At 45.4% G+C, this 16745-nt stretch overlaps 1 protein-coding gene across 1 annotated transcript in view; it reads right to left on the bottom strand.

The window, feature by feature from the left end:
- Positions 1-3823: 3823 nt before the first annotated feature.
- Exoc6b (exocyst complex component 6B) overlaps positions 3824-16745 on the bottom strand; it is a 456105-nt gene continuing 443183 nt past the window's right edge. Inside the window, exons 21-22 of the mRNA XM_021164559.2 lie at positions 10421-10533; positions 3824-6855 (exon numbers count right to left, since the gene is read on the bottom strand). Of these exons, the coding sequence (XP_021020218.2) occupies positions 6729-6855; positions 10421-10533 (240 nt within the window). The 3' untranslated portion in view covers positions 3824-6728. The remainder of the gene's footprint in view (positions 6856-10420; positions 10534-16745) is intronic.

Raw genomic sequence — 16745 nt, 5'->3', positions numbered from 1 at the left:
GAAGAATCTCATCATACTGTTAACAGTCATTATATATAGGAGATAAGTTTAGGGTTAAGTGGAGGAAGTCTTTATTTTGTCAACTACACACACACACAAAGATGGTACACACCCCTCACTACATCCTTATCAAGAACTAAATTGTTACTTGCTTTTGTCTCCTAATTCCATCTGCTTCCAACCTGCTCCTCTGCTGGTGGGATAAATAAAGTGGGGCAATATGTTTACAGAGAAATTTTAAATCATAATGGAATGAAGTTGAGGGCAGGTTTGCTTGTCAATTATCTATCCCATAGTGGCAGTTCTAAATAATGCTAGTGGCAGGCTCTCCTGAAGGTACACTCAAGCTCTCACCTTGCTCTTAGCTAGCTCTAATATTGAGACTTCTGGGTCATGTGCATCCACGTATCAGACTTTAGGTACGAGTGGCGTTCCCACCTTTGCAAAATTCATTATCACAGAAATACCACACAAGGCCAGGTATGATGGCAAATCTTTAATCTTAGCACTCAGGAGACAGTGATAGCAGGATCACTGTGAGTTTGAAGCCAGCTTAGTGTACATAGTCAATACCACCCAGGACTACACAGTATGACCCTGTCTCAAAAACAAAAACAAACAAACAAACCCACCACACAAGACCATAGCAATTAGAAACGACTTGTCAGAGGCTTAGTTTCCTGTTGATGTAGACCACCTATCATATGACCTGCCTCTCCACCAGCCTGATGTTCAGCTGTCGCTAGATGGGCCCTGTCCTTATCCTCTCCATGTCACTGTCCTGCTACCCTGCTCCTGAGGCCTTCCTATGTCTAAGAAGCATTGATTTTGAGGTCTTCCTTTGTGTCATCTATCCCTACATCTACCCTCAGTGTCCAGAGCCAAGTAGCCTTCCTTTGCTCCCTAGTCTCTCACCTGAAAGCATCTGCTCTAAAACCTTAGAAACACACTTGTGAACTGGTGGTTCAGGCCTGGCAACCTGAAAAACCTCAGAGGTGCTGTCACGGGCACCCTTCCAGTGCCTGCGGTGCCGTGCAGAAGTGGTTTCCCCAGCAGGCTCTCTAGGGAAGGGGGTCGCTGGGGAAGCAGGGCTTTCCTCTATCAGCTTTAAAAATAAACACCCCATGGAATAGAAAGGAAGAGAAAGCCTTCTACCCAGCTTTACCTGAGCCTGGTAACAGAGAGGGGAGTGTGAGGGAGAACAACAGGGAGATGCAGTTAATTACCCTTCCAAGCAAAGGTGAACGCTGGAGATGGCGAGACCCATTTACAGGAGGGAATAGACCCATCATTGAGACTAGAGAAAGGGAGAATTGTTCATGGCCAGGAAAGCGTCTCGATGTTCAGATTCCATTCCCTTTCTGGAGCTCTGGAGGGAAAAAGGTCATGACTTGGGCTGGGAAGGTACTTAGCAGACTGAGAGGGGGCCGCTATCTTAGGTCCGGTTCTGGGCCTGCAACCTGCCCCACCCCAAGGGAATGCGCTTCATTTCTCTCTGGAAGCTGGTATGGGTTGTCAAAGGAAGGGGTACCTTGGGAGAGGCCCCCATTACCATCACAAGGGCTGTCAGACCCCACAATGCGGTGGGGCCCTACATGCAGAGTAACCCTAACCCTGCAGTGATTGAAACAGATAGAGGGGGGACTCTCCCACACAATGGCGGTCCTGGCCCCTCTCCTCCTCCTCCTTGCACTTCCTCAAGCGCCTTTGTCTTCTGGTCCCTTGGGCTTGGAGGCTCTCTTATTCCCCACAAATGCTGCCCATTAACCTCAGAATGAGGCCTCTAGGGGAAGGCCTGGCCCTTTCTCTCCTTGCTTCATCTCCCACAAACCCTTCTGGTTCTCCCCTGCCTGCTGATGGAAAAAGATGCCCAGCTGTGAGAAAACATCTCTTGGTGTGAATCAGGCCCACAGTATCTGCTGGTCCTTCCTCGGCTGGACATTTGCAGCTGGAGCTCAGAGATGGTGGAAGGTGCCCTGCGGTAGCAGCTTTGAGACGGGCCAATAGCCTCACCAGACCCTTTGCCATCTCTCTGTACCCAAAGTACAGAGTCCTCTGGACCCTCAATATACATCCTGGTATGAAACAAAGCTGTTCTGGTCTTTGGAGTGACCTGGATTTCTACTGAGATTCCTGAAAAGGGTGGGTACTAGTCTTCAAAATATGCCAGCACTTGAGGAGGGAGACAAGAAGAGAAACTGATGGCTCAGAGCCTTGTTGGCTCACAAGGGAATCTTTAAAGGGATTTGGTTATCATTTGTAGTTTTTAATCATGTCTTTTTCTCTACACTTTGAACAAAAGCCACAAACCTTCTCAAAACAAAGAATGGGTAGATGAAAGCCCATGTGCACACATCAATGTGTGTACACCACATCCGCACCCACATTTCAAGGAAACTGTACCTCTGCCTCTACATGCTACCAGGAGGAGGCATATTTTATGGCACCAAAGTGAGAGCAGAGGAGGCTCCAGGCAGAACTGAAGGCAGGCTTTTGAAAGCTGCCTTTACTCAGAACCAGGTAGCTGGTGGGCCTGGGCCCTGCAGAGGTATGTGAAGTCTCTATTTCCTACCAGCCCTGTGATGGGCTTGGGAAGGAAGCCAGGAGCTAAGGTAGCTATGGGCACATCGGTGAGATGCTCAGTTGAGAGGCATGCTGTAAACTGGAGGGAAGGGAGAACAAGGGAGGCCTTCAATAGTGCATGGCTATGTCAGGCCAGGCTCTACAGCCTTCACAGCTCTTGCATTTTACAATATCTCTGTAAAACTAGGAACCATCACTCTAATGTTACTATTGAGCTAGCAAATTAATTGTTCAAGAGGATCCAGCCGGGCTCTGAAACTTGTCTGCTGTGTGGTGACATGGGCAGGAGAAAGATGACCCCTCTCCAGATCCCTCCAGCAGGCTGGAGAGCTGGCTCCTGGGTCATCAAAGCTGGAAAGTTGTTTCTGTCCCTCACCCGCTGAAGCACTCTGGAGATCAGGCCCTGAACCTTGTCTGAGCAGCACATGCTCTATTGGGGAGGGGAGGTTGCAAGGATGGAGGGTGAGTATGAGGGGAGGGGGAGATAAGTGGGGTTGGGGTGCATGATGTGAAATTCACAAAGAGCCAATAAAAAGTTTTAAAAAAGATGATCCAGCTAGTGGGCTAAATAGAAGGAATGGAAGTCCTGGTCTTCTGGCAGCAAAGCCCACAAAAGTGTGAGACTGGTGGCTTGGTGTTCTTTTCAGCCTCTTCTGAGGGTGAGCAGGTTGGTCTTGTTGCATGAACATTTCTACTCACCATGGCTGCAGAGTGCCCAAAGGTCCTTTACTGCCTCCCAGCACAAAACAGGCTAGGGACAACTTCAAGCTTTGAAGTATCTCAAGCAGTCCTGTGGTGTCCTACAGTTACATCATAAGGCCATGCTAATGAGCACCGGCTCTCTCACCGGACTTTCTTTCAGACTCTTCTCCACACTGCCTTTTGCTCAGCTTCCACTCTGCAGGCTAGCTTTGCTCTGGATAACCATGCATCGCTCCTGCTTGGCTGCAGCCTGTCCCCACAGTGTGGGTAAACAGCTCACCCCAGCACCCCACATAAACCAGGAGCTTCAATATACTTCTCTTGGTGGCTATACCAGTGCCAGTTAGATATGTTAACAACACCAGAGGTCACAACACAGCCTCTTCCTACCAGGTTCTTGCTAGCTCTGCTCCTTAGTCAGCTCAGTGGGGACACGCTGCCTGCTATCCAGTATTTGTCATAAACCCCAGTATTTGTCATAAACCACAGACACATTGAGCAAAAGGGATGAGAAGAAAAATCTCACAAGACAACACAGTGGCTTTTGCAACGGGTATGTAGGCTCTCGTTTAATAGCAGTTAAAAGAGGAAGGTGCACAGGGGAGTGGGTTACTCATGCTCTTCCCACAGAGGAGCCCCTGACGCAGCAGCCTGCGGCAGAGCACGAGAGGACAAGGTTCCTTTTGGAGGTACAGATGGATCGCACTGCTTTTCTCCCACAAACGTGGAACTGTGCAAAACGAAAAGGCGATTTCCACATGTCAGAGAGGAGTGACCTGAATGCAGGTGAATAAGAGAGAAGGAACAGAGGGGTGGAGGGAGGGGCACAGCAAAAGCAGGCTGAAGGAGGCGTGGTGAAGCCCCCCAAGCCTGCACTCAGAGGTCTAAGGAGAAAACTGGCCACTGCCACCCTTGGGCTTGGGACCTGCTGAGCTGGGTGCCATAGAGCTGGACGGACTGTCAGGCCTGACAGAGTCACTGGGAGATACTGCTTTTGTTAACTGGGACTCTGGGCTCCTGTATGCAGGTCCTGCTCTTCTCCACCCACGCCAGTGTTACCTGGTATTGAGAGTTTTGTTTTGTTTTGTTTTGTTATATTTTTCCCTCATGAATGATAAAAAATAAGTGAGCCCCTGCTTAACCAAGGCTCACAAACCAGACTGTCTACAGGGCTATGGATCTGGTTGGGAGGCGGCAGACTTCCAGGCAGCAGCCTCTCACCCCACCTGAAACTCTGCAGGAATGTGGTCTGCAGGCATCTGAGGTAGGGTCACAGAGTCTGAGGCCTACCAGCCCACATTCTGTGCTCAAGTCTTCAAGGCCAGCTCAGCTTTAGGCCTAAGGATAAAATGGAAAAAAAAAAAGTCCCACCTCATCAATTCATAGCCCCCTGACTCTGTGGATCCCCACTTTCCCAGCTCAGAAGCAGCAAGCCGCTTTGTCAGAGAACAGCACAGCAGACGAAGAGGCGGGCAAAGGCAGGTGGCCATCCTCACACACTCTGCGACTGAATGAGAGTCCCCGTCAGCAGGACTCTGGTGAGGAAGGCAGAGTGGCCCTGTTCCTCCACATGGTTTTCATTCCATCCATGTCAGTTCCTTTGGGACAGAGGTGGCAACTAGACAGGCAGCAAGATGGAGTGGTTAAAAGTGTCCCCAAAGGACAAATGTTGTGACAGCCCACTCTACACTGAAGGCTGACAAGCCCTGATGAAGAAAGGGCCTTTCCTTCCTTCTCAGTCAGGTTTGTGGAATCACTTCTCACTGTTCACAAACAGAGGGCTTCGAGAGATCTCCTTGTGTCTTCTTTCCCACAGGCCCGGGCTCTCTGTTGGCTAGTAAGTTTTGTGTATTCTTCTGTGACTCTCTTCCTGAACCTCTGGGCCATTATGTAGCCTGATGATGAGACTTGAAGGCTTATGCAGAACACCTGAGTAGCTTGTTCTCTCCAGTTGTAGAAAGCTGTACCTCTGTGTGGTGTACTTTTCTTGTTGGTGTTTGAGATTGCTATGGCAAGGGTGAGGTGTGTTCAAGATGGCGTAGGCTGTGGTGGGCTAAGAGATATGGAAGTACAGCTGTTCCAGAATTACACAATAGCTGACAAAGGTAATAAGAGATTGCTTGACCAGTCTCTCCGCTCCTCACTGGAGCTGGAAACACTTTTGTGGCATCTTGGTCAGTGTTCCACAATGCAATTATACTCTTACCAGCAGTCAGGCTAACAGCTTCTACAAGTGTCTCAGTGCAAAGTTCCCTCTGGCCAACTTCACAGGAATGCCTTCACAGGATCTCAGGAGTCTATAGTTAGCCCACACTCCAGAAAACAGAGATGTGACTTCGGGAAAGCACTCTTAGGTGAGGCTAAGGGACAGCTCAGAAGATGGGAGCCTTGGGCTTGAACAAGACAAGCCTTGTCTCTGTGATGTTATTTAGTTGATGACAGCTGGGCCAGAGGCAATAATCCATTAGCTACAGTTGACCCTGTCTACATCATGGTGATAGATCCATTCTCAGAAACATCTAGTCCTATGGTGGCTGTGCCCAAGGGTGTAGAGCTTGGGATGTTTTCTTTAAAGATGGTAGCTGTAAGGCTGTCATCAAGACAGGAGTATGCAATCTCACACATCATGAGGCTCTACCCATGGTGAGGGCACCCAGGCTACTTTCAGACGTCAGGGAATCTGGGCATTTAGAGATGCTGCTGGAAGTGAGTGTGAGACTCTCAGGGACCTTCAGAATTGCTGATTTATGTTCTGAACCAAGAGTTATGGTTTTAAAGAAGAGACAGAGATGAATGGCATGGGGACTGGAGTCCTGACCCAACTTGGCTTTTTAAGATTCAGAAAAACGACTCACCTAGTGGGGCAACTTCCTTTTCAGCTAACTACCCTTCTCCCCACAAGGCTCAGCAAGACCTAAACTAATGAAACTGCAAGCTATGGGACCAGAGTGAAACTGTCATCTTGCCACATGCCACACTCTCATGAGCCAATAATTCAACCAGCAAGGCAGATAGATATCCTAAACTGAGGCTGGCTTTGGCATACTACATAGTCATGCCTGCCAGGCTCTACTTATGTACTTAAGCAAATATTTGAGAGCAAACAGGATATATATTATTATCCTTTTACTTTCTCATCTCAACTCCCAGTGCTAGGTACCCACTAAATTCGTGGAGCACTGGATAAGATGTGGCTCACCATGTTGGCACTGACAGTGTAGCTTTCCCAGGAAAGTGTAGCAGTAACTTCCCCTAAGCCCTGGTTCTTGCTTACTCTTGTGCCTCTCTTACTATAGGGAAAGGTTATGTGAAAACTGTACAGGGGTTAATAAAAAAATACATATGCTCTCTTTGAGGAAGAATGCACAAATGCAGGGCCAGCCCAGGGGAGATCCTGGACCACTGGCTACAGCAAGTGGCCTCTGTGGGCCCAAGGCCAACATTCAGGAGTGGTGGCTGCTGATGAGTCCTCGGAGCTGCTTGGCCACAGTGTCAATCAATTTCTGCTTATCTCGCTCATTTTTCCGGAACTGTGCAAACATGTTATTCTTGCGGCTAGTATCTTTCATCCTAAACAGAGAAGGAGAGAAAGATGGCAAGGTATTTGAGATAGTCCAGACAAAGGACAAGCAGGAAGTAGCAAGATGGCAAGATGAATCTTAACCATTACCCAGAGTGGAAGAGTCGGGAATCTTTCCGTTGTCCAGCTACCTACTCATTATGGACCTGTCTATCAGGCACCCATCACCATCCTGACAACAGTTGCCTTTGGTCAAGAGCTGGCTTTGAAGAGTCTTTATCCTCACACCTCCCTCTCTTATGTCTTCAGATGAGCTCCTTTATAAATGTCTGAGACATGGCACAACTCTGCTGGCCAGTCTAAAAATGTCTGGGGTACACTTAATTCATAAGTCTGTTGGGACTTAAGAGATGGAATTTGGACTGTGAGACAGAAAAATATTGTCTTGAAATTAACTGCAAGAGACTGTAAGAGCCACTGTGTATCTTTGAGCCCTGACTCTACCTGGTCACTCTTTCTTGCCCCTGAAAAAATGAAGTCAACACTTCATTTTTGGTCTCCTGAAAATGGCCAGGTACAATGGTGGGCAAAGTGCTAAGGAAAGCAGGTTCTCAAGGGATGGCCAGCCTCTCAGTTAACAAAGCCAACTTTGTGTGAGAGAGCCTAAGCTCTCAGTGGTCCTATACAATCTCAGATCTGTGTTATGGTCCTGCTAAAGCTCTGCAGCTGACACTCATGGAGCAGAAATAATAAAGATAGATAGCTATGTCAGGTGGATGGCCCTCCCAGGATGGCAGGGTAAAAGAAAGTAAGACCAGATTGACATTACTGCAGTCTCTAGGTTCAGCCAAGGCACCAGTGACAGAGCCTTCGACTATGCTGTTCTCTGTATAGGGCATGTAATCCATCGCTGATGGCTTACTCTGGTCTAGCCTCTATATACCCTAATTTGCATGAGTGAAGTGAGCTGGCTGACACCTTTGTTCTTAGAACTGAACTGGCTCCTTGACTTCCCTGTTCTTAGGGCTACAGGAAGAAAGGCCAGAGGTCTACGTTACTTCCGGGCATACTTTCCAAAGGTCTTTGGTCAATCCTGGGTCTTTTCTTCTCCTTTGTGGGCAGATTTTTGAAGAGGGGTATAGTTGGAGACTATGAATCAAAAGACAGGGATCCCACAAATGCAATTTACATCTTGTATGCTATACACTAGGCCCAGTGTGAGTTCATCTATGTTTATATATCCACTGGGATACATATAGTTTATACGAGCATTCTCAGTGGCAAGGAAACACAGCTGTCTCACTCTCTGACAGTGACAGCCAAAGCTAACTATGACTTTTCTCCCTAGTCTCAGCTCAGAGTAATTCTTTCAGGTTGGAGTTTTCCATCCAGCACTGAATTCCTGCCCATACTTGGAAGCCTGCTCTAGGCTAGGAAGGAGGGCAGATGACCTGACTGGGTTGGAAAGAGACCACAATGGTCCTTATGGCCCTGGTGAGTACAGCCTGCTATCTTAAACACTAGTTGCACAATTATGTTTGTGAAACTGGCAGGGTTTTAGCTTATCCTGAAGGAATCCTCTTCCTTTTGCTGGATAAGCTATAAATCCAAACAACGTAAAAACCAACAGCAAAGAGGAAACAGAGAAGCCCTTTCTACATTTGCAGGACATTTGGTTTGATTGATGTTATAATTTCCTGCAGCAGCACTGAAATGTGTGTCCAGAGATGGCCTATAGCTCCAGGGGAGGATCCTATACTCTACAGGAGAAAGAGAAAAACCAAGAGGCAAATAGTTCTTGGCCACCGAAGCCTTTGGTTGGAATCGTGCTCTCAGGTGCTATGAAGGCTGACGGCATGGTGGCTTGTATCCAGGAATGGTCAAAACTTAAAGTGACTCCTCCCCTTTCCTATCTTTTGAAAGCCTAGCATTCTCTCCTCCTTTAGGCAGTCCACCTTTCAGTGACGTAGGGACTTTGCCTTTTCCTAGATAGTACTGGCAATGCTATGGGTTCTTCTGTCTTGCCTTACTACGAAGAGCCAGATTTAGAAAGAGAAACTAGCAGGCATGGGGAGCAGCTGCCTCTGGGGAAGCAGAACCAGGTCAGAGGAGAGAAGGAACTCATCGGAGGCTGGAAGATGAAGAGTCCAGTGACCTGGGGAGCCTTTGCCTTCCAATTTTGGAGCTAAAGAGCTCAAGTCTACTGATGGCTAGGACTTAGCACACAGCTTTGTTGCCTGCTAGGTGAGAATGTCGAGACATCACCTAAAGAAGAGTACAGGATCCCAAGAGACATGACTGAGCATCAGGCCAAACTCTGGACTGTCTCCCCATTTCTACTGAATCATGAGAACTCTGGACATGGTTTATCTCTGATGAGAACTCCTCATGGGATATGTAGGCTCTAGACCCTGAAGTCATAAGCCTTGTCCCCAGGAACTGGGATTTACTTAGCAGCTCTTCTGTCAGGGCTGAACTGCAGACTCTGTGCCAATAAGAGTACCAAGCATGCCAGAAAGCTGAATGGAAGAGATCCTTTCCCCAGTGCTGATGGAAAAGCCCCTGCCATTATTCCCACCCTGAAATTAATTGGTAAACCAAAGCTCTGTAATGAACAAAGAAAGAAAGGGGAAGTGCTTACTGGGTGGTACCAGGCTAGTTTAGGAGGTTAGTTTGTCAGGGTAGAGACCACTCACAGGATCAGGATTTTAGTTTAGTTATTGTCATCACTGATGGGAAATGGGAAGGACTTGCCTCAAACTGATGAAAAATTCCTAAGTGAATAATATACTTACTCTCTAGATATCCTAGAAAAGAAAATCATTGGGAGAGAGAACCATGGGAGAAAGTTAACATGAAAACATCAATTCTCAGCATATTGCTTGGCTTCACACACAGTGCCCAACGTCCTACTCTTGCCTACTCTTTGCTTCCCCTCACATTTGGTACACTCTCCAATCCCCCACCCCTAGTAAGAAAGATATTACACCTTCATTCCTTTTTTCCCCTCCCTAATGATCTATTCTGACCTTCTGTACTCCAGCCCTTGTCTTTCTAGGGTTGGAGCATGCCTGGCTGCCCATACACATGAGCTTTCTTCACCACCTTGATACAGGTATCTTTGACTAGTCAGTCTAATTTGCTTTAAAAACCTCTTAACATGGGTCTTAGTTTCTGGCTTGGTATTTCTCAACCAGAGCCAGGTTGCAGTATATACTGATACCTGGGTGACATGTTGGCTAGCTTTAAGATGTGTGGTGCTGCATAATCTAGTTCAATTAAACCACATTTCTGAGGCATGTGTTCGACATATTATTAAACCCCAAAGGCTGGGACACACTCCTCTGCTTATCATGTTGGCCTGAGCCCAAACTAAGTCATCTTACATCTTGTCTTATTTAGGTAAAGACACTTTGTCTAATTAGGCTACAAAGCGATATAGAATTCCATTGTGATCTGTACTTATAGTTTGCTAGAGCTAAGTAAGAATTATGACTGACTGCCAAATACAATGGTCAAGATGGCTGACAGCACTGGAAACAGTTAAATGGTCTTGTATAATACCCCTTACTCCACTGCCCACCTCCCACACAGAGTACAGGATTGGATACTCACTTCTCAAGCAGGGTCAGAGCTGTCACAGGGTTCACCCGGAGATACTTGCAGTTGGGCTGTCCATAGTCGGCAAGGTATGTGGACCAATCCCACTGAATAAAGAGGTCCAATAGCTGAAAAATACCCCAATCCCCATACCAAGGGTTAAACAAACAGACAAGGGAAATCAGGATCTCAGAAATCTCATTATTCTTTACTACCAGCTAACTCCTGAAATATAGAAATGGACATGTAACAAAGGTAAGAACAGCTGCAGGCCACACTACAACTAAGTACATGTCAAATGATAGAGTAATTCCCACCATAAGCACAAGCCCATTGCTGAGACTCCACACTGGCAGTGAGCCTCAAGGGCCAGCCTATGGAGACACTATTCTGGACTGATCTCAAATGCAGGATCTATAGTGCTCACCCACTTACTCACTTGAAAATGCTTATCATGAGTTTTCTGTGCACCAAGCTCTACTTACTAAAGAGCTCAGAATCCAACAATGAACAAATGAGGAGGTGCTGCCCAAGGCCACAATGCAACTTCAACCACAGTCAGTCAGCACTGGTGTTCCCTATATTCCCATTTTGTAGACTTGCTAATGTCCTTGACAGCCTTACTGCTGTTAACCCACTGTCCTCGACAGTTTGGGATCAGGCAGTACATTTATCTAACATCTTTTCAGTTGACTTTCATCTGGACTTTTTCCACAGCCTTTTTCTTATATGATATTGACATTTTTGAAGACTGTATCTCCACTGCTCCTTATTTTGAAGACTGTATCTCCACCACTCCATATTTGAGACCTCATCTCTACTGCTCCTTCATCTTTGTTTTGTCAGATGCCCTCTCATATCTACAGTATGTATTTCCAACTAGAATTCCACACAAGTGACATCATGTCTTCCTCTGGGGGCCATATCCTGGATTGAGTTACAAGTTTTTTCTTTGCAAAACAATCACAGTAATTTTATTGTGTTATTTTAAAAAGTTTACATTTGTTTGTTTTGTGTATGAACACGTCAAGCACTGTGTGAAAGTCAGAGAACAACTTGTGAGAGTTGGCTTTCTTCTTCTACCATGCAGCTTCTGTAGATCCAACTCCCTTTCCCACTGAGCCATCAAGCCAACCCCCATTCCGTTGTTTTTAATGTAGCAAATCAGACAGATCTGATTCTCATGGCCCTCCTTACCAGTGATGTCAATATTAACCTTGACTGCTTGGTTCAGGTCATACAAAGGTGAAAGGTATCTCAATGGTAGCATCATCATTTCTCTCTTTATAATTAACAGATTTCTTGAGGGAGATATTGTTTCAAACTATGTAAATCTTCAGGTTCTCCCCAGGCTTTGGCCTGTCATTGTTGAGCAGATTTTGCCTGTGACAATATTTATTGTAGTGTCTGTCCATAGGACCTTCTACTTGTTCTACTCCCTTTCAAGCTATTAATTCCAAATCTTCTGTGAGAAAAAGCGCTGTTTCTCCCTACTGTTTATCTAATCACACATATCAGTATGACCTTCTGTGTACTTACTATGGCAGGATGTAATCCATTATAGTCATTATTTTGTTGTCTGTTGTCTCAGCTTTAGTTACTAGGGATTCTTTGGCACTGGTCTATATTTTTGACCTGACTCTTTTCTATTTTGAATACTTCCTTTCAGGTTCTCCGAGATGTTCCAAGCTCACCTTCTATCTTTCATGGCCTCCAACCTTAAACCAATCTCTTATGTGAGGTGCTTTGGTGCTTTCTTAAGAAGAATGTTATTTAGAAGCCAAGATCTGCACCGGGTACACTTTTTTTTTTCTGCTGGGGGATGCTTTACTAAAAGCCTCTTTGGTAACAGAGCTAAAGAAAGCATGTGTGTATCCACCCGTCCCACTTTACTCATGGGTGCATATGTAGCAAGGTCACAAGTCCACACTGAGGTCTCCAAGTCCAATATATCACTCAGATCCATTCTAGTCTTGCCCCCCTTCCTGACTAATTACTTCTTTTTCTAAAAGGTCGTTACAGTAGTCGGCTTACTTCTTCAATTCTAGCATAAACTGTTTCAGAGTTTCTAGCACATACCGCTGTCAGACACAGGTTTACCAACCAGAGCTCAGAGCTTGGACATGGCGCTTGCTTTAGCCCTGGGTGTGTAGCCACTGAGATAAGTTTTTCCTTTCAGCATTTGCTGTGATGACTTTCATCTGGGTGTCCTTCTTCCTGCTATGTCTGCACTCAGTTACATTCTGCTTAACTTCAATTGTTCACTTTGTGGCATATGAAATAAGGCTGTAGTTCTAGAAGTGAAAGCCACACAGGGAGCACAGAAGTGAGGCCTCTCTGCTCACACTTACAATCCACTACAGTCATCATTCTGGAGTTATTAGTGTAGGCTCGCCCACTCTCCATTCTCTCTGCTCCTTTCCCATCTACCTCTGCAGGTAGCACAGCTCGTTTTATTGTGCTTCTGTTTTTGGACAAACAAGCAGATGTGTTTTCTCATGCTTTCCTCTTTCTCATATGAAGGGCACACCTTCACAGGTGGACCTTTCCTCCTATATTTGAATTGAACACCTAAAGCTTTTTCTTAATCAATGATTTAGCATACAAACACTGTGTGTTTTTTTTGTTTTTGTTTTTGTTTTTTAAGAGTTGACAGACCACATATAAGATTTGGGGAGCATTTCACTGCCAACCTGGGTGATTAAATACCAATTATTTCTGGAGTAGGACACAGTGATAAGTTAGAGCTAATTTGATCAATGGAGAACTCAACCATCATTAAATGGTACTTTGATCTCAAACGGATAATTTGTTTAGGATATTCATTCAGAACAGGAGAATTAAACTCCTATAGCAGTTTGTGATATTTCACAAGTTATACAAATTGACACAACAAATCATAATAACAACTCCTTAGTATATAAAAATGTGTACATATGTGGGACAGCACATAGAAGAAGCCCATGTTGAACAGCTACACTAAGTGGAGAACTTGCTTTGCTGAATGCTATATTTCTTCATTATTTTGAGCCTTCCTCTTGCTTAATATTAAGTTGCGATTCTGATTCAGGATGGCAGGGAGAAGAGAGAGGCAGAGTCAAGTAATATTTAACAATACGGATGGTTTCCTGACCTGCATTCTCAAAGAGGTTGTAGCCGTTTCTTTGTTTTTAAATCTTCACTGATTTCAAGTTAGGAGCTCCTCTGAAGCTAGGCCAAACCTAAAGACCTTCTTTTTTGCATTTGTAGCTGAGAGAGACTAGAAAAATCCAAAGGCATGAAAAGCAAAATCTTTTTCCAGGTGTAGCTACCTAGACAGAGAAAAGCCAGGTTCTAACAGCAGGACAAATGCAAAGTTCCAGGAAAGACCTTGGGGTGGGACAGTGTAAAGATAATGCAGGGTCTGCTGACCTTTGCAGTGTGACTAGTTCACACACATCTTCAGCACAAAAGATACTAAAATTCTGGTAGATGACTTGCTGTGGCTAAAGATGGCAATCCCAAAGAAGCTTTACAATCTAGTATTGAATCAAGCTCTCTGGGTACCTGTCTACTTCTTGGGCAGAAAGAACTACACAGAAAGCCTGGTAGAGGGTACAGCCTGTGACCACTTCTGGACTCAGCTAGTTACTATGCCAGTTCACGGAAAACAAGGATTGTTGGATGCTTTCTGCCTTTCTTGCTAATTCTTCAGCTATGAACTTCCTCTCCCAGGATGTGATGTTAATAATCTTCAATGTCAGTTTGACTGGATTTAGAATCACCTCACTGTATCTGTAAGTGTATTTCCAGAGTAGTTTAACTCCACACAGAAGACCTGGCATATGTGTAGTTGGATGCCCACAATGAACCTAAAGGGAAGGAAGGCATGGCAAGCACCATCATCTCTGCTTCCTGTCTGGGTCAATGTGACTAGCTGCCTCACAACCCAGTTGCCACGCCAGAGCCATTCTTATCGCCCCTTCCCTGCCACGAGGGACTGTTCCCTCAAACCATGAGCCAAGAACAAGCACATGTATTTTTTCATACTCGACTTTTTCTAATATGAAGGGCACCCCATAGCTACTCTCCTGTACTTTTCCTCCCATGGAACTATATTTGAACTTAACATCTAGAAGCTTTTCTCTAATTAATGATCTAGCATATAAACACTGTGTGTGTTTCTGTGTATGTGTGTGTGTTTAAATAAACTAGAAGTCATTTTTAAGAGATGATAGACCACAAAAGAAAACAATGCATCTGCATCTTGCTTAGGTTATTTTTGTGAGGTCTTTTGTTGCAGGGAGAGTAGCAGCTCCCTAAGGGTGAGAATGACATATATCCCGTTATTTCTCCACAGCACTGAACAATATACTTCTAGATTCCTAGCCAGGTTCCCAATAACTACATATTAAAAGGAATTACAATAGGTGAGCTGACATTTTATAGCAACAACATTGGGCAGATGATGGGCCAAACTTACAATTCGTGTTTTCCCAAACCAATCTGACAAGTGGGCCAAGCTAGGGTCCTTCCAGCTGGCACTAGGGGAAGACTGCCTGAGGACAAAGGAAGCATCAAACTGAGGGGAGGCATCCATACTGGGACAGAGCCCAGTCTTGACTATTTAACTTCAGGGTTCCAAGGGAAGATACCCATGAGCAGCGCAGAAGAGGATGCTGGTCATGGCTGCACAGGCTCTACTAGATAGCATAGGCCCAACCTCAAGTTGGTAACATCTCCTCCTTCTAGCATGCTGTAAAGATTCCACAGAGAACAAAGAATGGTAGGAACAAAGGTAGGTATATACAGCAATGGACACCTTGACAGGAGCCCACACTCTGCTTCTCATAGCTTGATCTGCTGACAAGTTTTCTGTTGAACAGGCCCACTGATTTCTGTAAAAACTGTGCTCTGCAAGCAGGACTGTCCTTGAGGTGAAAGGAAAACATGACCGTGTACCTTATAAACATCCAAAAGAATTCTTCATGCTAAACAGGATAGAGTACAAGATTATAATGTTAGCATGTTTTCCAAGATATTTATGTAACCCCACAAAATTCTAAATATGCTGTACCTTCTGTAAGCAGTTTCCTTACAGAAAGGAGCAGGACCATTGGAACACTAGGCAGGAGTCCCCAGCTCCCTGACAGCCTGACAGGATGAACCCATCGCATCATCATAAGGCATTTTTCTTTATCTACGACATACAGGTACTTTTCAGGAGGCAGCAGGGCATACACAGTAAGAACAAATACAGGCCCAGGGTTCCCTAACTGAGAGTTTGACCACAGATAATGCTTCTATCAACAGCTGAGGGCAGACCCAGAGAGAGCCGGCAGAGAAACTGCTGAACAGAAGACCTGACCATGACCCATCTGTGTTTATTGCCAGGATTTCCCCTGACCCCATGCCCTTAGCCATACAATTCAAAGAACAGCTTTGGCTTGCCTCCTGCGTGACCTCAGAAATGTTTCCTGATACAGACATCTGGGCAAATGTCAGAAGAGGAACAAATGACTTTAACAAACATACTGCCAACAATGTAGCAGGCCCTGCTGGGTACTGCACAGGGAAGATGGTGAGATGCCATGTCCAGACTTGAACTGAGGCTGGTAAATGAGCAGATGCAGAGTGATGCACACGAAGATGCTTTAAGAAGATGGCCCAGTTCATAAGAAGGGCTTTGAGACCCAAACCAGACATGTGGGGATTGGCAGGGGTGAGGGGATGCCAGGCGAGGAGGCTGACAAGGCTGTCTCTTGAGAGTACTTTAGAAATAACTAGGAGAAAGAAAGCAAGGGACAAATGGCCTTGATGTTAAGGGCACCGAGTTTCAGCTGGCAGCCTCTCTACTTGCTTTTATCAAGAATGCTCCCTGATATTTTCTAGGGCAGATGGAAAACTATAATCACTACCCCCACCCCTTTTAAAAAATAAAGTCTTATTGGAAGTTTAGTGTTTACTAGCTTATCTATGGCTGTTTCTGTGTAGTAAAAGTTGAGGCCAGTAGCTATGACAAATGCTACCACATGCTAGGAAAGCCTAAAGCTGTACTCTTGGACTTTTCAGGGAAGTCTAGCTTTAGATCCAGGTCAAGAAGGGCAGTTTATGTGTGTGTGTGTGTGTGTGTGTGTGTGTGTTTTGTCTCTCAAGATGTGATATCTCTCATATCTATTAAATTAAAGAAAAGAAAGACAAGACATTTAATCACAAGGAGGAGGTAAGAATCTCATTATTATAGGCAAGCCCCTCAAGATACAGAAGCATCTGCAGAGAAAGGAGGAGAAATTTGGGCTGCTAGTTAAGAGGCAGATCTGGAAAAGAGGCAATTTAATGAACATGTATGTGAAGGGCTAAA

The sequence above is a fragment of the Mus caroli genome, unplaced genomic scaffold (assembly GCF_978045245.1).
Source record: "Mus caroli unplaced genomic scaffold, Mus_caroli_1 scaffold_7, whole genome shotgun sequence".
NCBI lineage: Eukaryota > Metazoa > Chordata > Mammalia > Rodentia > Muridae > Mus > Mus caroli.
Note: the sequence above shows the minus strand (reverse complement) of the source record. Positions and strands in the feature narration are given on the sequence as shown.